The sequence below is a fragment of the Danio rerio genome, chromosome 8, assembly GCF_049306965.1.
Source record: "Danio rerio strain Tuebingen ecotype United States chromosome 8, GRCz12tu, whole genome shotgun sequence".
Lineage (NCBI taxonomy): Eukaryota > Metazoa > Chordata > Actinopteri > Cypriniformes > Danionidae > Danio > Danio rerio.
The window spans coordinates 58,489,497-58,511,987 of NC_133183.1; the positions used below are offsets into that span (position 1 = coordinate 58,489,497).

The 22,491-nt window shown below is 39.2% G+C and overlaps 1 protein-coding gene and 1 long non-coding RNA gene across 13 annotated transcripts in view; one reads left to right on the forward strand and one right to left on the reverse strand.

Annotated features, from left to right (window-relative positions):
• Positions 1–453: 453 nt before the first annotated feature.
• The window catches only part of LOC103911576 (uncharacterized), a 33,920-nt gene continuing 11,882 nt past the window's right edge, over positions 454–22,491 (forward strand). Inside the window, exons 1-16 of one of the 12 annotated variants that reach the window (XR_012384782.1) lie at positions 1,209–1,616; positions 1,721–2,773; positions 3,115–3,240; positions 4,423–4,503; positions 4,656–4,943; positions 7,571–7,644; positions 8,069–8,354; positions 8,639–9,034; positions 10,111–10,215; positions 10,838–11,045; positions 15,304–15,411; positions 16,265–17,117; positions 17,224–18,680; positions 18,753–18,818; positions 20,264–20,352; positions 21,893–22,019. This is a non-coding gene — a long non-coding RNA (uncharacterized lncRNA). Of the gene's footprint in view, positions 1,617–1,720; positions 2,774–3,114; positions 3,241–4,422; positions 4,504–4,655; positions 4,944–7,570; positions 7,645–8,068; positions 8,355–8,638; positions 9,035–10,084; positions 10,216–10,837; positions 11,046–15,303; positions 15,412–16,264; positions 17,142–17,223; positions 18,681–18,752; positions 18,819–20,263; positions 20,353–21,892; positions 22,020–22,491 lie in introns of those variants that run through there. The other 11 variants (XR_012384780.1, XR_012384784.1, XR_012384778.1 and 8 more) reach the window with 11 other exon arrangements.
• On the reverse strand, positions 9,026–14,942 carry LOC137496390 (uncharacterized). The gene is made up of 7 exons (XM_068223228.2): positions 12,132–14,942; positions 11,233–11,327; positions 11,082–11,132; positions 10,612–10,990; positions 10,321–10,494; positions 10,049–10,208; positions 9,026–9,916 (listed from the first exon to the last, which is right to left on the reverse strand). The coding sequence occupies exons 1-7, from the start codon at positions 12,988–12,990 to the stop codon at positions 9,913–9,915; spliced, it is 1,722 nt and encodes a 573-aa protein (XP_068079329.1). The 5' UTR covers positions 12,991–14,942; the 3' UTR covers positions 9,026–9,912.

Genomic DNA, 22,491 nt, shown 5'->3' on the forward strand with positions numbered 1-22,491 from the left:
CGGAACCGACTTTTTAAGTAAAGCCAACTAATGGTTTTATAAGCAACGGGTTTACTCTTCTTTTTTTTTAAGTGAAGTCAATTAATTGCTTTAAAAGCAATAGGTTTACTCACTTTTCTAAAGTAGAGTTCAATAATTGCTTAAAATGCAAATGTTCTACTCACTTTTTTCAATAAAGTCAACTAATCGCTTTAAAAGTAACTCATCTACTCATTTTTTTAAAGTAGTCAAATTACCACTTTAAAAGTAACTCATCTACTCACATTTCTAAAGTAAAGTCAACTAATCGCTTTAAAAGTAACTCATCTACTCACATTTCTAAAGTAAAGTCAACTAATCACTTTAAAAGTAACTCATCTACTCACATTTCTAAAGTAAAGTCAACTAATCACTTTAAAAGTAACTCATCTACTCACTTTTCTAAAGTAAAGTCAACTAATCACTTTAAAAGTAACTCATCTACTCACATTTATAAAGTAAAGTCAACTAATCACTTTAAAAGTAACTCATCTACTCACATTTATAAAGTAAAGTCAACTAATCGCTTTAAAAGTAACTCATCTACTCACATTTCTAAAGTAAAGTCAACTAATCACTTTAAAAGTAACTCATCTACTCACTTTTCTAAAGTAAAGTCAACTAATCACTTTTTAAAGTAACTCATCTACTCACATTTATAAAGTAAAGTCAACTAATCGCTTTAAAAGTAAATCATCTACTCACATTTATAAAGTAAAGTCAACTAATCACTTTAAAAGTAACTCATCTACTCACATTTCTAAAGTAAAGTCAACTAATCACTTTAAAAGTAACTCATCTACTCACTTTTCTAAAGTAAAGTCAACTAATCACTTTAAAAGTAACTCATCTACTCACTTTTCTAAAGTAAAGTCAACTAATCACTTTAAAAGTAACTCATCTACTCACTTTTCTAAAGTAAAGTCAACTAATCACTTTAAAAGTAACTCATCTACTCACTTTTCTAAAGTAAAGTCAACTAATCGCAAATGTTAATTGCTAGTTTCAGCTTGACGCAAGTGTCGTTTTGCTGTTTTGCACCACGTTGTTTAAATAGCAAATGCATTTGCGCTCATTTGTGCGCCCGTAGGCGTTCTAGTCTAAACAAGGAGGCGTGTTGAGGTGTAATGCTGGCGCGTTGCTATTTTAAGACAACTACAATAGACCATGCCATAGATCGACTGAAAGTTGGTCTAAAGTCCAGCGCACTGATAGAGCGCAGGTTGCATCTGATTATTTAAAGAGCGCGTTAGTGAGAGGCAGTTCCAATGCGCATAGACGTGGCTTATTTCACACACATGATACGCAGCACAAGGTATGTTTAAATATGAAAAAAGGATGAATATATAATAATAAAAGATTATTAGCCTATTGTGTATATAAATATAAACTGCCTACATGACATAATGAATAGCGATTGCATGCATCAAATTAGCTCAACTATCTGCAGTAATGATGCATGAAATTGGCTAATGACTTGACCAATCAGACCAGTACATGCATGTATTTAAACTGACTTTTTTGTTTGAGTTTGTGTATCACCAACCATTCCAAGTTTGGATCCAACGTGAGCTACAGTACAGCCGACTACTGAACAGGTAATTTGAGCAAAATATCTCTTATTGATCTCCTCAGTATACCTATTTGATCAATAACGTATCTTATCAGTAGCCTAATGTAGTTATGCATTTATTTTGTTTAGCCAATGGAGTACCTTATGGGCCAAAGAAATGGGAGACGGAGGAGGCCGAGGGTCCACCGACCAAGGTCCACATATTTGTTGCTGTCCGAGGTGGAGTGCCGCCAGAGGCTACGGTTATCTCGCCAGGCAGTAACCGAACTTTGTCATCTTCTGGCAGATGACTTAGAAACGAATGCATCTTGCCCATATGCACTCCCCGTTGCCGTAAAGTAACTGCTGCACTACATTTTTTTACGAGCAGGTCTTTTCAACATCCCCTCAGTTCAATTTGCGGCATATCCCGACCTGCCGTAAGTTCGGCTTTACAAGCCTGGTCCGACATGCGCACAAATTCATTAAATTCCCTGTGACACCTGCAAGCCAAAATACGCTTAAACGGGAGTTCTGGGCTAAATTCGGGTTTCCTGGTGTTGTGGATGTAATAGATTGTACTCACGTGCAACTACGTGCCCCGTCTTAGAACACTCTGATTTATGTTAATCGCAAAGGAACCCATTCCATCAACATCCAGGTAATTTGCGATGCAACGTGTGCGGTCACGCATGTATTTGCAAACTATCCTGGATCAAGCCATGACTCCTTTATTCTAGCCAACTCTGTCATTCCTGCAGTCTTCCAGGGTGACCCGCCCCTGGACGGGTGGCTGTTAGGGGACAATGGCTATCCATTAAAGACATGGCTGATTACCCCGTATATCATGCCTACAACAGTGAGTCAGTTGTTTTTTAATCGAAAACACACAAAAGCACGAGCTGTCATTGAACGTACATTTGGGATGCTGAAAATGCGCTTCAGGTGTTTAGACAAGTCAGGGGGAACACTGCAGTACAGTCCTCAAAAGGTCGGAGCATTCTTTGTGGCATGTTGTGTTTTGCATAACATTGCCATACACCATGGATGTCTCTTGGACATAAATGAGGATAGATTACAGGATTTTAGAAGGTGTGAAGCTGAACTGCATGTGCCGATGCCAAATAATCCGAATTCTCAAGCAGCAGCACGGGCGAGGAGAGACCAGCTGGCAGAAGAGCTGCTTCACCTGTAGACTTGCAAGTAAACAGATTTTTTTTTTACTTTAAACTGTGTAAATATTGCATTTGACTTAACCTCTGGATATGATGGCAACCATTTTTTAAAAATATCTTAATTAAAACACACACAGCGCTGTCCTTGGTGCTGAAACGCCTTTGCTCTCGAATGTACAAATATTAAGAGTTTTTTTCCTGCCGTACAAGAACCTAAAGAATAAAAAAAAAACTCAGTTAATGATTTTATTTATTTTTATTTAGATTGCAGTGATGCCACGATTGTGTGTGTGTGTGTGTGTTTGTTTATGTGTGTTTCTTTACATTGTAAACTTAAATGTTTGGCCTTCTTCCTCCTCATGTTCGCAGTCGCGAAGCTCCACGGCGTGACGGGCAACGAGAGGGTCCAGGAACAGCAGAACCCTGTGTGGCCGATCTGGTGGAGAGAAAAAGTCTAAATAACTAATCTGCCATGCGCACAACTCGCTCTTAAAGGTAATGGATAATGAGACTCTGATTGGTTTATTGGAAGTTACGCCCCAAACACACCTATAACTTATTAAGAGAATAAGCGCAACCCTTTTAGATAATGCGCCACGGCGCAGAGCGTGTTTTTCCGTCCTTAAAATAGCAAAAGTGGATTCAGACACGCCCTAAATGCGTTTGCGCCTTGCGCTTTGGGCTTTGCGCTTAGATCGTTAAAATAGGGCCCATCTACTTACATTTCTAAGGTAAAGTCAACTAATCGCTTTAAAAGTAACTCATCTACTCACGTTTCTAAAGTAAAGTCAACTAATCGCTTTAAAAGTAACTCTACTCACTTTTCTAAAGTAAAGTCAACTAATCACTTTAAAAGTAACTCATCTACTCACTTTTCTAAAATAAAATCAACTAATCGCTTTAAAAGTAACTCATCTACTCACGTTTCTAAAGTAAAGTCAACTAATCGCTTTAAAAGTAACTCATCTACTCACTTTTCTAAAATAAAATCAACTAATCGCTTTAAAAGTAACTCATCTACTCACGTTTCTAAAGTAAAGTCAACTAATCGCTTTAAAAGTAACTCATCTACTCACTTTTCTAAAATAAAATCAACTAATCGCTTTAAAAGTAACTCATCTACTCACGTTTCTAAAGTAAAGTCAACTAATCGCTTTAAAAGTAACTACTCACTTTTCTAAAGTAAAGTCAACTAATCACTTTAAAAGTAACTCATCTACTCACGTTTATCAAGTAAAGTCAACTAATCACTTTAAAAGTAACTCATCTACTCACTTTTCTAAAGTAAAGTCAACTAATCACTTTAAAAGTAACTCATCTACTCACTTTTCTAAAGTAAAGTCAACTAATCGCTTTAAAAGTAACTCATCTACTCACGTTTATCAAGTAAAGTCAACTAATCACTTTAAACGTAACACGTCTACTCACGTTTCTAAAGTAAAGTCAACTAATTGCTTTAAAAGCGAATGGTTTAGGCAAGGCAAGGCCTTTTAGCACACACTGTGTATACTGTATGTTGGGCTCAGCTGCTCCCTCTCACTCACACTTACTGTATACAAATCACTAAATTTAGCCATCTAATGAAATATATATTATATGGATTTGCTCTGTTACAATAAAGAAAGATTTTGGCGTAGCTATAATGAGGCTTTTATATTTTTTTCTTTTTTCGGATAGAATTTGAATCTGACAAGGAAAGAGAAATTGAGAATGTCAGTGGACTGAGCTATGAGTCAGATATCATTTGTCTGGTAAGAGGTTAGTAAGTTGGGTAATCTGTAACATTTGGTTTTGTTCATAATTGTCAAATTCTTAGTACATCATGAATTCATTTATCCAACTCATGTTTTTGGTTATCTTAAATCACTAAGATGCACGTATAATACACTTTTCTATTCTGATTATTTTAGACTGGTTCTGGTAGGAGTAGCCCTGCAGTGTTTTACCACAAGAAACATGCAGTTCTATTTGCTAGAACACCAAAACGTTATAGACTACAGTTTTAAAGAGCGCCTTTTAGGACTGATGATGACACGTAGATGACCATCGCTGACAAATTTTTCACAACAACACCACAGTATGGCCAACCGTGTGCTGTGTTTGTTCCTGTATTTTTTTTGATGATTGATACAATAACCTACACTGAAACACGGGATTCGTCAGCCGTTTGCTATTAAAGGAAGGAGCAGAGACTACAGGTCATTTTAAAAAAATTAGCATATTGTGATAAAGTTCATTATTTTCTGTAATGTACTGATAAACATTAGACTTTCATATGTATTTCAGATTCATTAGGCATGACTAAAGTTGTTCAAAGCCTTTTGTTGTTTTAATATTGATGATTTCGGCATACAGCTCATGAAAACCCAAAATTTCTATCTCAAAATATTTGCATATTTCATCCGACCAATAAAAGAAAAGTGTTTTTAATACAAAAAAAGTCAACCTTCAAATAATTATGTTCAGTTATGCACTCAATACTTGATCGGGAATCCTTTTGCAGAAATAACTGCTTCAATGCGGTGTGGCATGGAGGCAATCAGCCTGTGGCACTGCTGAGGTGTTATGGAGGCCCAGGATGCTTCGATAGCGGCCTTAAGCTCATCCAGAGCGTTGGGTCTTGCGTCTCTCAACTTTCTCTTCACAATATCCCGCAGATTCTCTATGGGGTTCAGGTCAGGAGAGTTGGCAGGCCAATTGAGCACAGTAATACCATGGTCAGTAAACCATTTACCAGTGGTTTTGGCACTGTGCGCAGGTGCCAGGTCCTGCTGAAAAATGAAATCTTCATCTCCATAAAGCTTTTTAGTAGATGGAAGCATGAAGTGCTCCAAAATCTTCTGATAGCTAGCTGCATTGACCCTGCCCTTGATAAAACACAGTGGACCAACATCAGCAGCTGACATGGCACCCCAGACCATCCCTGACTGTGGGTACTTGACACTGGACTTCAAGCATTTTGGCATTTCCCTCTCTCCAGTCTTCCTCCAGACTCTGGCACCTTGATTTTTGAATGACATGCAAAATTTGCTTTCATCCGAAAAAAGTACTTTGGACCACTGTGCAACAGTCTAGTGCTGCTTCTCTGTAGCCTAGGTCAGGCGCTTCTGCCGCTGTTTCTGGTTTAAAAGTGGCTTCACCTGGGGAATGTGGTACCTGTAGCCCATTTCCTGCACACGGCTGTACACGGTGGCTCTGGATGTTTCTACTCCAGACTCAGTCCACTACTTCTGCAGGTCCCCCAAGGTCCGGAATCGGTCCTTCTCCACAATCTTCCTCAGGGTCCGGTCACCTTATCTCGTTGTGCTGCGTTTTCTGCCACACTTTTTCCTTCCCACAGACTTCCCACTGAGGTGCTTTGATACAGCACTCTGGGAACAGCCTATTCATTCAGAAGTTTCTTTCTGTGTCTTACCCTCTTGCTTGAGCAGTCAGGTCGGCAGTCTTACCCATGATTGCAGTTTTGAGTAATGAAACAGGCTGGGAGTTTTAAAAAGCCTCAGGAATGTTTTGCAGGTGTTTAGAGTTAATTAGTTGATTCAGATGATTAGGTTAATAGCTCGTTTAGAGAACCTTTTCATGATATGCTAATTTTTTGGGATAGAAATTTTGGGTTTTCATGAGCTGTATGCCAAAATCATCAATATTAAAACAATAAAAGGCTTTGAACAACTTCAGTTGTGTGTAATGAATCTAAAATATATGAAAGTCTAATGTTTATCAGTACATTACAGAAAACAATGAACTTTATCACAATATGCTATTTTTTTTAAATGGACCTGTATTATCTATGGGGTTTTGTCAGACTTTGACTGGTAGTTTGTCAGCAACTGTTACAGTTCATATAGAGCAGTTTCTTCTTCCTCCGGATCATAACATGTAAGTGTCATTAAAATTGTTGCCTCGTTTTGTAAAGTTTGCAAATGTGTTTAATTGTGTGTTGTAACTTGTAATCACCCTGCGCGGCTTGTAATCACTTATCTATTATAGATCAGTTCTTGTACTTTATCTCTCAGGTTAAATCTGTATTGGGCTGTTAACATATTGCATCCAAAACCATGTTAAAAACGTGGCTCGTGCTTCCTTCTTTAGCGATTTAAGTGCGTTTCTGAACTGGTGATCCTCTGCTGTTTGCTTTTGCAATAGCCACCATCAGCTGTTCCTCACACACAACTTTTGCTACTGTGTGGATTAATACTGAATGTGTGTTGTTGTTGTTGTTAGTTGTTATTTGCGTTAAGAGTAGAGGAATATGCTGGTGTTTACCTGCATTGCTTTATTGCATTCCTGCACTGGGCTCTCACAAACTCTGCTACTTCATAGCCATGGTGGGCACTGTTCTCTTTCTTGCGCTGAAATCAGTCGACCAATCACAACAGACTGGGTCATCGGACCAATCACCGCAGATTAGCATCGCGCAAAGGAGGGCTTGGTGAACAAATTAATCACTGAAAGAATCATATGGGAGTCGCTGGGATAATTAGGTAAAAATAAATGCATATTATAAGATGATGAAAGTGTTTATTTGACCTTGCATGAATATCAGCCTGTTGTTGGAGACCCCAAAACCAAAATATAACTTTTTAGAATGCCTAATAGGGGCTTTTTAAACTGAGTATAATCACTGATACGTTAAGGATGTGTCCTGAGACCATATTGAACACTGGTTATGAATATATCAAAGGACCTTTTCTTAGGTATTAAACGATTGAACTTTCAAGAATAAATTTACAAAAGCTTTATTTAGTAAATTACTCAGTTTTGCAAGTTATGAAATAATAAGCAGACAATGTAGAACAGTCTGATTTCTTTCTGATCTTTTTAGGATGCCTGTCTGACAGGTGGAGAAGAAGTTTCTGCTGAAGTGATGTTGTACCATGCAAGTGCATGTGGAGAAAGGTATTGTAGAAATGTTAGCTGTGAACTGTAGTGAGATTCTTTTTTTCTGTCCACAACAAAGACAAAACACGCACTAGGGCTGCACAATAAATTGTTTCAGCATCGTCATCGCATTGTACACATCCGCAATAGTCACATTAGTCACACAAAAAACATATAACTTTTAATAACTTTTAAACATTTGAAGGGTGCACATTCTCTGCTTTGTAAATAAATGTCACATTCATACAATGTAGCAAATATTTTCAAGAATAGATGAACTCAAATTAATATGAGTTTATAAAAGAAACACAAATATGCACAACTTTGTGAAAAACGTGTCTTTGACATTTACACAACTCCTTTAAAGGATTGTTTGGCTGCATTAATTAGAACAACCAGACCCGCCAATAATGCTTATATTAGTCTGTTTCTCTTTATCCAGAGGTCTGCATCATCTTAGATCCAACCAGTATCCTGAGCAGATGGCTGTCATGGTCATGGATGAGTTGAGAACCTGAAACTGATTCCTGCAATGAAACCAGTGACAGCCGAGTGTCCACATTGATCCTGTGGACTAGTCTGAACCCCTGCCGCTGACCTACTCAGACCTGCAGCTTCACTCCATGATAGACCTTCATCATTCTCAAGTGTCCGGTGCCCAGACTGCAGCTCTGCACAACATGTTTGGGAGTACTGGTCATCCCCGGCTGAGCCTGGTTTCTCTTAAGGTATTTTTACTTCACTTTGAAGTTTGTTCTTCATCACTGGCTTGCTTGGTTTGGGACATTTACATTAAACTGAACTGAACTTCAACTGTGACAGCTCAACTGAAGCAGTTTTAATTTACTAGAACTACACTACCTGACAAAAGTCTTGTCACTTTACAGAAATAATTTCCAGTATAGAATATTAAGTCTTGGTGCAGTGGAGAAAGAGTGGATATTGTGTATGACTCCCATGAGCTTGGAGGACTGCATCCATACATCTCTGCAATGACCTTCTTTGCTTTCAGGAGCTTTGATGTGGAGGCTGAAGTATGAGAAGGAGCGCTATCCTGCTGAAGAATTTGCCCTCTCCTGTGGTTTGTAATGTAATGGGCAGCACAAATGTCTTGATACCTCAGGCTGTTGATGTTGATATCCACTCTGCAGATCTCTCACACGCCCCCATACTGAATGTAACCCCAAACCATGATTTTTCCTTCACCAAACTTGACTGATTTCTATGAGATTCTTGGGTCCATGTGGGGTCCAATAGGTCTTCTGCAGTATTTGTGATGATTGGGATGCAGCTCAACAGATGATTCATGGAAAAAGCTACCCTCTGCCAGTTTTCCAAATGATCAACTCGAAGTCAAGTTATTATTTGTTGCTCTTACAACTGAAATACACGACAACACTTTTGTCAGGTAGTTTATGTAAAGCTGCTTTGACACGATCTACATTGAAAGTGCTTTAGAAGTAAAGATGAATTGAATTGAATAAGTTGTAAAGTATACAGGCTTCACTAAACCGTTTCATAAAACCTGAAACAATGTCGCCGTATATTTATGGTAACTCAACTGCTAGCTGAGGACAGTTCAACACTTTAACTGTAGGAGTGCATGAAGTTCATGTTGAGTGAAATGAAAAACACTTTATATTTCAAATGTGCTCATTTTTATTCATCAAACATCAAACATATATACACAATCCTATAGGACATGTCTTTGAACTGTGGGGGAAACCGGAGCACCCGGAGGAAACCCACGCGAACACGGGGAGAATAAGCAAACTCCACACAGAAAAGCCAACTGGCCCAGCCGGGACTGGATCCAGCGACCTTCTTGCTGTGAGGCAACAGTGCAAACCACTGAGCCACCGTGCCGCCCCTCCTTCTCTCCATCTAGACACGAACACCGGCTCCATTCAGCTCTTTTTCGTGCAACCATAAACACCAGCCTCAATTAGCTCCTCCTTGTCGTGCAACAACAAACACCAGCCCCAATTAGCTCCTCCTTTTCACGCAAGCACAAACACCAGCCCCATTCAGCTCTTTCTATTCGTCAAGCCACAAACTGCCCCATGTTTGTGGCTCGATGAATTTTTGTAGCTGAATAAAGAAGAGGAGCTTGGTGTTAATGCCTTGGTGAAGAGGAGGAGCTTGGTGTTAGGTTGCTCGATGAAGAGGAGGAGTTTGGTGTTAGGTTGCTCGATGAAGAGGAGGAGTTTGGTGTTAGTAGCTGGATGAAGAGAAGGAGCTTGGTGTAATCTTCTTCATGTCCCAGGATCTTCTTCAGCTGTGCTGTTATCTGGTTGGAAAGTTGAAAACGTGCAATATTAGTTTCATGTACGATATGTTTCGATTTGTGACAAAAAATTTAAGTAGAATATTTTGTACATTTCAGGAGTCATGTCTGGGTTTTTGTTGTTATTAAACTGACCTGAATTTCAATATAGACTGTATTTTTTCTTTTAAGGTTTTCTTCTCTTTGCTTGGCTTCAGGATCAAGACCTGGAACCAGTTATGCTGGAGGATCTCTTCAAGAGGAATCCGCTGTTGTGGATCTCTTTGCAGACAGGAACAGATCATGTCGATGCATTCTGTGAAGTAAGAAGGAACACATGTCAGGTTATTAGATTGTCACAAACCTTTCGGTTGCTGTAAATGATCACATTGTTTTCAGTTGTTGTTTCATCATCCACATGCTCTCACCTTTGGATAGTTTGTCACGCTCCCAGGTTCTGGCGACAATCTTAGTGAGCTCTCTTCGAGGGTATTTTCTGTGCAGCAGCCTGTACAACATTACACCTATAGAGTACACCGTTGCAGGCTTGGCGTGGAACTTTTTACAATCAGAAAACTCTGGAGGAGCATAAGGCTTTGTGCCTGGAAGAAAGATCAAGAACAGTGAGATATTTATCACATTAACAACAAAACTGATCTGCTGATGTCTTTGTGTTGCCTAGAAGGCTCAATATAAGTGGTCTTCATCATAATACACACCACAGAATGTTGAATAGCCTTCGCTGTTCATGATTCTACCAACACCAAAGTCTATTAGCTTGATCTGGAAGGTGTGGGGGTTGATGAGCACGTTTTCTGGCTTGATGTCGCTGTGGTAAACGTCCCTTTCACAGCATTCAATTGCAGCAGCGACCACCTGGTGCATCACCAATCGTGCTACCGATTCAGTCATTTTCTTACGATGCTTCCATGCAAACGTTTGCAGGTCCATGCAGGAATTGGGACTCTCCAGCACCAGTGTGTACTGGCTCGGCGTCTCATACCAATCCAGCAGCTGTATTATTTGAGGAACGTAAGGACCTTTGCTCATCAAATACATCAATCCAACTTCTTGTGGAACAGTCTTCTCATATGGTAGCTGCAGGAGAGATAACAGACATATGATAGTGAGACGTAAATGGACTGAAGTTGAGGTCAGTATTATAACAACTTTAACACAGTGTACTTACAATCTTCATGGTTCTTCTTGCTTTAGTCTTGCTCACATTTTTGATTGCCACCTGTTGACCAAGAGAAAGCGACAGTTAATTCACACGATCAGTCATGTAACATTCATCAAATTGAAATAGCAAGAAAGCACTTTTTATGTTTGAAACAAACCTTTCGTGAATCCGACCGACGAACTCCAGCAGAGACGGATCCAAACCCTCCCTTACCTATAATGCTTTTGACTCGATATTCGTCATTGATGTCACCTGTAAAAAAAAATCAGTGAAACAAATAATGAAGGACATTCATAAACCATCAAAAAGCCGATTGAAGATTGCTTTAGAATATTTATTATTAAGCTATTAGGCCTCACCAATATTTGATTACTCTCCTTCAATATTATTTTGGAGGATTTGTACTCAGTTACAGTTTAAACTGGCAACCCCTACTTTACCTTGAGTACATTCCTGAAGAAAGGATCAACAGTACTTTTACTCCAACATTTAGTGGTGTTTACGTATTTATAACATTTGTCTCATCTTTATTTTTCTTACATCTTTAGCTAAGGCTACACAATTCTGGTAAAATAGATGATGTTGTGATGTATTCATAACAATATTTCCCAGAGAAATGCCACTTTTAACTGGCTATTTTTAATGTATTGATGTATCACTCATAGTCATTTTTCATAGTTTTTTTTTTTTGCTGTTTCACTTTCCTCTCTTGTCTACTTCTGCCATTAACTGTTCATTTTCGGCTCTCTTTTTGTTTTTGATGTATTGTGCAGCTCTAATCTTTTACAGTTGAACATTTTAGCTTGGACTAATTGCACTTCTTGAAATAAAACCTAAAGATCTCCATTTTGCACTTCAGAACATGTCAAGTATAGCTACAGCAAATTCATAATAATATACATATTTGAACTTGGTAATATGTCCACCAGCATTTACTATCTGTACTTTAACTAATTACATTTATCAAATGCAGTGGAGTAAAACGTACAAGATTTTGTTTTGGAATGTTGTATTAAAATACGACTTCCAATAAAAAAAAAACCTTAATAAACTGACCTGGATTCGAGTCCAAATTCACTGGGATTTTCTTTTCTGCCTTCCAAAAATCGTTATCCGATGAGGAAGCGGTGCTTTCCTTGGACACACTGGGGTCAGCGGTCGGCGAAGACACACAAGGGGGCGCACTATGCACTGAAGCGCGGTCAGATTCGCCGTTCTCTGAGGTGTCAAGCGAAGACCCACAACATTGACTACTGTGGAGTGAAGCGTAGTCAGACTCGCTGTTCTCTGAGGTGCCAAGCGAAGACGCACAGGAGTGCCAACTTTGCAGTGAAGCGCGGTCAGACTCGCTGATATCCGCGGGGGTCAGAGAAGAAACACACAAATGCCAGCATTCAGTGTCCTCGGGCTGTTCGGTTTCTGTTGACGGGGTCTTCACAGGGGTCTGGATAGACACGCACCTGTTGTTGACCCCCTCGTCCTGAACCGGCCTCGGCGACACACACGCAGCTTCACCATCAGGGGATCTCTGAGTCTGTGGGCTGCTCGGCTGGGTCTGTGGGGCTCTGGTTGTGGTTTTCTTGAATTTCCGAGAAAGCCATTTCCGGAACCTCTTTAGTTTCTTCTCCGCTTTATGGGGTGCTGGGCTTGGTGAAACACCAGCTCCGGTATGAATGTGAGAGATGAACGCGACGTTACTTGGCCCGGCTTCGCCATCGAAACATCTCTGGTGCTCGAGTTCGCCGAGCGACTGGTTCTGCTGGGTTTTCCCGGATTTCCGAGAAAAGGCCCAGTTACAGAACTTTTTAAATTTCTTTCCAACTCGTCCCATTGTTCTATATTTCTTTCCAAAATCGACAATATTAATGTTGAAAACTGAATTTTCTGTAACACGATCTAGTGAAACTGAATACATCAGATATAAAACGCAGATCTTGTCGTATAATACAGTTCAAACTTGATTAAACAATCGACGTCTTACAAATGAATGTGCTTCTGCTCTTCCACGTCATTCTATAGAACTATGATGGAACTTTTCGAACGTTTGACGCAAATGCTCATTTGCATACAGCAGCAGCACCAGTCTAATGAAAATGGCTATTTACAGAAAGCTATATTAGCCCTTTAAACAGTGGGAAAGTTTGCTCTTGTCTGTACCTTGAATTATAATAGTAATGATGCCAATAAGCTTAAGTTTACAATAGTCATTTACTGAACTATAGCATTAAACAAACAACAATATAAAGATGTTAAATAAATGAGTTAAAAGAACAATGTTTTCATATTGCATTTATTAATATGCTGTAAAGCTTTACATTGCAGTCAAACCTATTTGCTCTAAAGCACATAACATGATTATATATTATTATATGTTATATTGCTATTTTTATTATGATGTTGTTATTATATAATATAGAAATATTGCCATTATACACAGTTGAAGTCAGAATTATTTGCCCCCCTTTGATTTTTTTTTAAATATCTCCCAAATGATGATTAACAGAGCAAGGAAATTTCCACAATATGTCTGATAATATTTTTTCTTCTGCAGAAAAGTTTTATTTGATTTATTTCGGCTAGAATAAAAGCAGTTTTTAATTTAAAACCCATTTTAGGGTCAAAATTATTAGCTCCTTTAAGCTATATATTTTTTTGGTAGTATACAGAACAAACCATCTTTGTACAATAACTTGCCTTATTACCCTAACCTGCCTAGATAACCTAATTAACTTAGTTAAGCCTTTAAATGGTACTTTACGCTGTATAGAAGTGTCCTGAAAAATATCTAGTCAAATATTATTTACTATCATCATGGCAAAGATCAAATAAATCGGTTTTTAGAAATGAGTTATTAAAACTATTATGTTTAGAAATGTGTTTAAAAAAATCTCTCTGTTAAACAGAAATTTAGGCAGGGGGGATAAACAGTGGCTAATAATTTTGACTTCAACTGTAAACCCAAAATGAATTATATTTCGCACTTTACAGGCATCCATCAGACTACTGAATACATTGTAACTGTATTTATTACAAATGCAAATGTAAAAAAAAAAAAGTCCCTATAATACATTTAGTCCAACAGCATGCTGCAATATGTCAAACTACAGTGAGTTCAGTCTCCACTTTACTCCCACAGGGGTATAGAGTTCAGTGTTGGTACTAGTAGAATATAACAGTTTCTATATGTTGTATGTTTCATATGTTGTAAAATTTTTCTATAACTGTTAAGATTTGAATGTTATTACCTCTTTTCAAAACCAGGGGGCCCCCATGAATAATAAAAAGTTCTTTTCGTACTCCACATGCGCGAGGTGTGAGCTCCTTTAATCAAAAACACTGCTTGCCAGTGTTGTTAACTTAGTGCCAAATTTTCTAAAAAGAAAAAAGTTACTGGAGATTTTTAGACTCTCATGTGTGCGTGCTGTACCATTTCTAATGTTACTCTTCACGACGTGCTCTCCCCCGCCTCTTGTCGGCTTAGTCCCTTTATTAATCCGGGGTCGACACAGCGGAATGAACCACCAACTTATCCAGCAAGTTTTTTACACAGCGGATGCCCTTCCAGCCACAACCCATCTCTGGGAAACATCCACACACTCACACACACACACTCATACTACGGACAATTTAGCCTACCCAATTCACCTGTACCACATGTCTTTGGACTGTGGGGGAAACCAGAGCACCCGGAGGAAACCTACGCGAAGGCAGAATAGGGAGAACATGCAAACTCCACACAGAAACGCCAACTGAGCCGAGGTTCGAACCGGCGACCCAGCGACCTTCTTGCTGTGAGGCGACAACACTACCTACTGCGCCACTGCCTCGCCCTGTATTTGATATTATATTTTAAAATACATTTCAATAACCATCCCTGGTGTGATTGATTATTTAACAAAATGACTACAAGCGTATCCTCTACGAACGACAACAGCAGCAGAGGTGACTGAATGTATTATAAAAATCTTTCACCAATTTAAGACTCCAAAAAGGATCTTAATGGACAAAGGAAGAGAGTTTGTGAATGTGGTAAAACAATTCTCTTTTAGTTGTGTTGTGAGGATTTTTATATCCTAAACATTTTCTCAACACAACCACAAGTGATATTGTTAAGACAGACTGATATCTACTGTGTTTATCTCTGTATAGCTGGTTTGACACACTCTGTATGGTACACATAAATGTGACTTGACTATAATTTATGTTACAATTTGTTTTATATTAACAGATAAGCAAGAATGTCTGCGCCAAGCTGGGGATAAAAAGGAGCCGTTGTTCACCGGACCATTCTCAAACCCAACAGGCTGGTAGAGAGGATAATTGGCACCATGCAATGGTAAGTCAGAAGTTCTATTTAAGACAACCATTCAATATTTAAATGATGTTATTTTAATGGTGTGGGCGTCACAGTGGTGCAGTGGGTAGCACAATCGCCTCACAGCAAGAAGGTTGCTGGTTCAAGCCTCGGCTGGGGCAGTTGGCATGTTTGCATGTTCTCACCCGGTTGGCGTGCGTTTCCTCTGGGTGCTCTGGTTTACCCCACAAGTCCAAAGGCATGCTGTACAGGTAAACTGTATATGCTAAATTGTCCGTAGTGTATGTGTGTGAATGGGAGTGTATGGGTGTTTTCCAGTGGTTGTTTGCAGCTAGAAAGGCATGTGTAAAACATATGCTGGATAAGTTGGTGGTTCATTCCGCTGTGGTAACCCCAGATTAACAAAGGGGCTAATGGAAGGGCTTTTCAAGTTAAAGCAGCAAACGAGATAACAGTTCTAAGAAATCAATCTGGGGTGTGTTTTTGAAAATCATGATTAGCCAACTAAGGTCGCAAGCTCCGTCGTTACAAACATAGTTTGTTGATTTGGTGTTTCCCAAATCCATCCAACAAACATTCGCAAACTGTCTTGAAAATTTGTCATTTGCAACTACACCTCTAGAGCTGTTCTCATGACGAAGCTGTTGGTTTTTCATTCATTTTCTTTTGGTGACCTATGAAAAGCAGAATCTACTCTAGATTTCCAAGGCCTGTGAAAAAATGTATAGGGTACGTAAATAGTTTTAATTTATAGTAGCCTAGGCTATTTATTAAGACACGTATCTGTACTGCACACTAACCGGCCACTTTATTAGGTATACATGTCCAACTGCTTAAGGTAAACGTCACATTACTTGCATTTGTCTCTCTACAGGTAATGTGTCTATAGTTCACCTTGGCCTCAGCAGCGGGGGAGTTTGAGATCGACCTGAGCTAAATTTCCCCTCGCCCTGGGAAAGGGGGGAGCACTGGGCCCGAGGATCTCTTGAGCTCCGGGCTCTCTCCCGGGACAGCATGCTAAACAACCTATGTGTAAATCATGAGCTAAGTGTGAACTCTTGAAACAAAATGATTAGACGTTAATAAAAGTGAGCGATTGCTCCACATTTTAAATGTCTTATTTTAAATGATCTTCTATTGGTCTCACACAATCACCTGATGTGATTTCGCAGGTAAGAATTCACCAAGCTTGAACTTTCGAATGCAGTGAACTGTGAAACATGCGCTTGTGTTTTTGGTCTGCTGAATTCTGAATTGCCTATGAATGGAAGTCTATGGCGCAAAAAAACTGTAGTGTGTTCGCGGCTTTATAATAGAAGTAGTTTTACCTACTATTACTAGTTTAACAAACTATTAAGATTATCTAAAATTAATTTGACAAATATCTGTATATTGGAATGGAGGTTAGTTGTTTTGACTTCTTTTCTTTTCTTGGCCAAAAACATGCTCTCCCATTATTAGTGCGGTGTAAGCATCATCTGATTTACATAGATATACAAATAAATTGAAACTATTGCATGTTTTATGATATGCTGTAAAAAATGTAAACGTTTCTAATGATTTACGATGTATATTAGGTCATAAAAATTTATTTGAAAGTCCTGGAAAAGTCCTGGAACTTTTGTATTAAAAATGTGTATGAACCCTGAATAGATCTCTGCACGTCTCAGGATCATCATCCGGCCAAACTGTGTCTCTACTGTAGACCAGGTGGACATGTAAAACAGGTGATTCGTCTTCCACAACCTGCAGTGAGTGTGTTTACTGATTTACCATCCATGTACATCCATGAATCATGACTGTAGAACTCACTACTCTTCTAAACTGTTACAGTGTATGCTCTCCTCAACTCTGGGTCAGCCAGAAATATCTTTGCAGACTTATGCCACAGACTCCAGCTCAAGAAATAATATTTCTACAACACCCCTTATCAGATCCAGTCTATAACTGGAAGTCCACTTGGCTGAGGACATGTTCAACTCCATGGGTCCCGTTCAGTTGCAGATTGGACAGCTACACGTAGAAACAACGTTTGTTCCTCGCCATTGTTGCCATTGGCTTGCTTGGTTTGGAACTTGTGGAGCTGCGCACTGATGGATTTGCTCTTCAGTGTTTGGACTTTCAGCAGTGAAAATTAAATCGCACTGAACTGAACTAAACTGAACTTCAACTCTGAAAACTAGACTGACACAGTTTCAATTTACTAAAACTTTTAAGTTAAGCTGCTTTGACACAATCCAAAGTGTTAAAGCTCTATAGAAATAAAGAATATTTGAATTGAATTGAATGGTACTATGTAAAAATAATTAGGGTAGACCACTAAAAGTTGCAATTAGGGAGCTCCCCAGAATCGTGTGATATTGGCTGATATTTTTACCAAGTCTAACCTTTAAAAATGAATTGCTTAGGTCATCAATGTATATGTGATGATGCTAGTTACCAACACAACCATCACCATGTGAAAAAAGCAGCTGTAATTGCCAGATTAAGGTCATGGTAAAACTGTCAGAGGAAACAAAAGAATTCGGGTCTGCACTTGATTGTAAATAAGTGAATTGTGTTTTTTTAAGGAACTGAGAATAGTGTTTGTCTGACTGCTTTCAGATTGATCCAACAACTCACAAGATTATTATGGGGAAAATGAACGAGTATCGTCACTGGATGTTGGTGGTGCATACTCTCGGGCACCAGTTTCACCACCTCCAGTCTTATTATGTGGATAACGAGCTTCACTAGCCTGACCTGGAGCAACAGCCTTATCAACCTTCTCTGGTCCTCACGCCTCATCGTGGCCTGCCTCTTCAGTATGCTTAGGACACAAACCTCACCATACCCTGCATCAGCAGCCAGCTCACAAACTCCAAAACACATCTCAGTTGAAAAAATGATGTATAATATTAAGTGTTTCAATTGAGCAAATTAATCTTGGCCAGCAAAATAATTTACATTATAGTGAAAATGCCTATACAAACTCTTTAATTTGGATATAGAAAATATCGGCCCCAACAAGGAGCTTGAAAGTGAGGTATGCCTTTTTTATTAGGATCACTTTCCACTACTCGAATGCCTATTGTCATGCATAAACTTTGTACTGACACAACAGGAATATTATAGCTGATGATTTTAAAACATGAAATCAGCAATACATTTCTTAGGTCATCAATGCATATTTGATGATGCTAGTAAACAAACACAACCACCATCATGCGGAAAAAGCAGCTGTAATTGACAGTTTTACCATGACCTTAATCTGACAGAGGAAACAGAAGAATCCAGGTCTGCACTTGATTGTAAGTCTCATGTTGTAAATGATTGAATTGTGTTTTTTTAAGGAACTGAGAATAGTATTTGACTGCTTTCAGAGTGATTCAACGACACACAAGATTATTCTGGGAATATTGAACGAGCATCATCACTGCATGTTGGTGGTAAGAAATCGAGCCTTGCAGGAATCTCACTACAGGTAGTATAATACCCACATAATTAAAGTTTACTTTAAGTTTACTTGACCAAACATCGATGCGCTAAGCTTTACAGTACCTCACATGATGAAATATCACTAATACCACAAGTGTCAGTGTATGTTGTGTTTCGATGTTTTACTTAAAGGAGTGGTCCACTACGATGTCATATTTTAAACTTTAGTTGATGTGTAATGTAGCTGTGTGATCATATACAACATCTCTGAATGTAATATGTTTAAACTTTAATGCAAAGGGGGACATTGGCTTTTAAGAGTTAGCTTAGCAAAGTTTACAGTGAATGAAGCTTGGGGACTACAAAAAAATACATCCGAGTTTATGAGATCATAAACCCTTCAGGTTAAGCGCATTCACCACACAAATACACCCTCGCAGCAAAGGGCTATGGCCAGAGGTGCTGTAATGATGTAGCAGAGAAAGCTAAAATGCGTCCAAACACTGCTATTGCCACAGAGCTTCTTCTGTTTCTGTATTCGGACTTCCAAAGGACAAAACACAAAGACAGAAGTGCTTACAGTTTAATTTTAATGATGTTCCAGAGAGTTATAAAAAAGATATTGTTAGCATTTGACAAAGGACAGCTTCCAGAATCTCTCCCAGTTCAGTGCTGGATTCGGCTAAAACTCCTCAAAGAAGCAGCACCAACTATAATAGACGAAGCTGTGGATTGTGAGCCACAACCTGTAAGTGTTTTATTTGTTTAGACTGATCTATTACTTGCCCAGTATCTAGCGTTAACAGTATGTTATAGAGAGAACGTAAATAACGGGAAATGCTGTTTGGCACTGTTAGCTATTTTGCTACAAATTCATATTTATTAGTCAAACTGCTGTAAACAGCCACAATCCTCAGCAGCGCTGCAGTGTCTCTCTATGCGGCCGCTTTCCCTGCGTTCTACATCTCAAATAGCGAACTAGCAAAAGATTTGTGAACGTTTCATATCACTTACACATGCTTATTCCGGATATATGTGAAAGACACTTGTCAGATTTTATTTCGAGAGCAGGCGTGAGGTTCAGCTGTGTCCTCCTCATTTTCTGTCTGATTCAGGCTTAAACTGATGCGGTAAACGGCTACTCTGACTGACTGCTTACACAGCGCAAAAGTGAATGCTTGTAGGGGCGTGACGCTTTTCCTTGTGACGTGGGCTGATCCACAAATCACAGAACATTATGTTAGCTGACCAATCAGAGCCTATTTAAGGCAGCCTTTCGGAGGAACTAGGAAATATGACAGTCGGTTTCATGTTAGCTGAGTAGCTGTATATAATCAAAGTAAGATAAATGAAAACATAATGTGATATTTCACAACTGAAGCACGACCACACATTGCTTTGCATCTTAAAAACACGACCAAGCCTTAAAAACACACTCTGGACCACCCCTTTAAAGGTCATGTACCCACATGAGAAGAGGAGCCTTCTCCTGGATCCACTTGGGGAAACAGACAGAAAAATGAAGACATGTTTGAAATCAAGAAGGTAAAATTTTTTTTTTTTAATCTTATTGTATTTTGTTGTTTAATGATGTGCTACATACTGCACACTTGCTATTGATCACAGATCATTCATGAAGAAGAAAGACTGCAACGTTTTAATGTGGACACGCAGCACTCTCCCTCATAGATGCCAGAAAGATGGAACGTCTTGTGGTGTCCTGGGGCCTCATGTATCAACGCTGCGTACGCACAAAAACTTTGCGTACGCCAAGTTTCACGCTCAGAATCGCTCACGTTTGGATTTACTAACAATGAACTGAACGTGGGAATGTGCGCAGGTTCACGGCAGCTTTCTGGCAGGCGTACGCACATTTTTTGTGCGTGTCTGTTTTATTTCCATTGGCGACTCCTAGAGGCAGTTGTGTTAAATTGCACTCTACAAAGTGACTGAGCCTTGCAATGGCAGCTGTATGAGACGGGTTCATCTAGTAGGTATGTAAGATTTCCATACCATACAGTTGAGCAGCTAAACATTAAAGCACAATTTGCAGCGGTCGCCTGTTTTCCCAATGTAATCTGAGCGATCTACTGCACGCACATTGCTATAAAGGCACCATCTGAAGATGAATTTGCATGCGTGAATCAGAAACATTTCCATTCAATAAATGTGCAAATAAAATATGATGCACAAACTTATTGATAATTCCTACTTGTCTTTCTCGTGATAAATAGTAGGCAAAATCTGATATGTAGCGGGGGAAAAAACAAGAAATAGTTCATCAGACGCTGGATTCGAGCCGAGTTCATGCTCGAACGTGGCAAGACATGATGACATACGTCTTAGGAGCGCGCCACTGAGACTGTTGCGAGTGCTGCAACATTTTACAGATATAAATCACACTATTTCTTTTTTTTAATGCACTCAGTGCGCTGTTCAGACCCAACTGTGTTAACCGCATCAGCTAAACTCTCCCACTCTATTTTTTTTTCTTTTGTTGTTAATTTTGGAGAACAAACTTGCAAATAACACCGCTTTTCTCCTGTCTACCTCCGAAAGGAGCACCACCAATTCACATTCTGTTCAAAGTTTCTCTTCTTGCTTGCTTTTGCCTTTGCTTTTTCGTTGGGTTTTGCCATTGGCATAGTCATTAGCATATTCATACGGGGGAGGAGGCAGGGAGGGGTTTTGTGCTCGTGCATGTTGCGCTCAGTTTCACGTTCATTCGGATGTACAAAAGAATATGCGTGAGATTCGGCGTACGCAGTGTTTCATACATCTGAATTTTTTTCTGCGTACGCACATTTACAGCTTTGTGCGTACGCAATGTTTTAGTAAGATTTCCACGCAAGTCTTCGTACATGAGGCCCCTGGTCTGAAAAGAGTGTAAAATATAATTATTATCAATAAGTAAAGAATAAGGCCTGGTTTTATGAAGAAGAGGGTTAATTCCACATGGATGGTTTTATTAAATGTACTAATCCAACAGAATTAACATTGTATATCTGAAGAATTCAAATTGACTGTCTTTTTTGTAACCATGCATTCCTTATACATTACAACTAATCATCTTTTTTTTGTTCAGTTTGCAGAGACAATTTTACAAGGGGAGGCAATAGATCTCAGGATGCAGTGTAATCATCATCAAACTGTGTCTCTACTGTAGACAAGGTGGACATGTAATACTGGCCATTCGTATTCCTAAACCTGCAGTGAGTGTGTTTACTGATTTACCATCCATGTACATCCATAAATCACAATTGTAGAACTCACTACTCTTCTAAACTGTTAAAGTGTATGCTCTCCTCGACTCTGGGTCAGCCGGCAGTTTTTTCTCTGCAGGTTAATGTCACAGACTCCAGCTCAAGAAAATTAATTCAACAACACCCTCTATCAGACTATCAGATCCAGTCCATAACTGGAAGTCCAATTGGCTGAGGACATGTTCAACTGCATGGGTCCCGTTCAGTTTCAGATTGGACAGCTACACATAGAAATAGTTTCTATCTGGAGGATTCCACCCCTGGGATCGTCTTTTCTTCGTGGCTAAGAAGGACAGAGGCTTGCGCCCTCCATACCTTCTGCCACAGCCACCACAACTCCTGGAACCAATTCATCTCAGGTGCTGAGTTCACACAGAATACTTTCTGCCAGCCTCTTGCGGATCTCACCCTATTCCAGTGC

Bases quoted from the DNA above. Each gene is read 5' to 3' on its own strand.
- LOC137496390 (XM_068223228.2), bottom strand. From the start codon at position 12,990: ATGTATTCAGTTTCACTAGATCGTGTTACAGAAAATTCAGTTTTCAAC. The intron at 10,991-11,081 runs GTAAGTACACTG...TCTCTCCTGCAG, and splicing joins CAAGAAGAACCATGAAGATT to CTACCATATGAGAAGACTGT. The intron at 10,209-10,320 runs GTGAGAGCATGT...CTTACTTCACAG, and splicing joins GCGTGACAAACTATCCAAAG to AATGCATCGACATGATCTGT.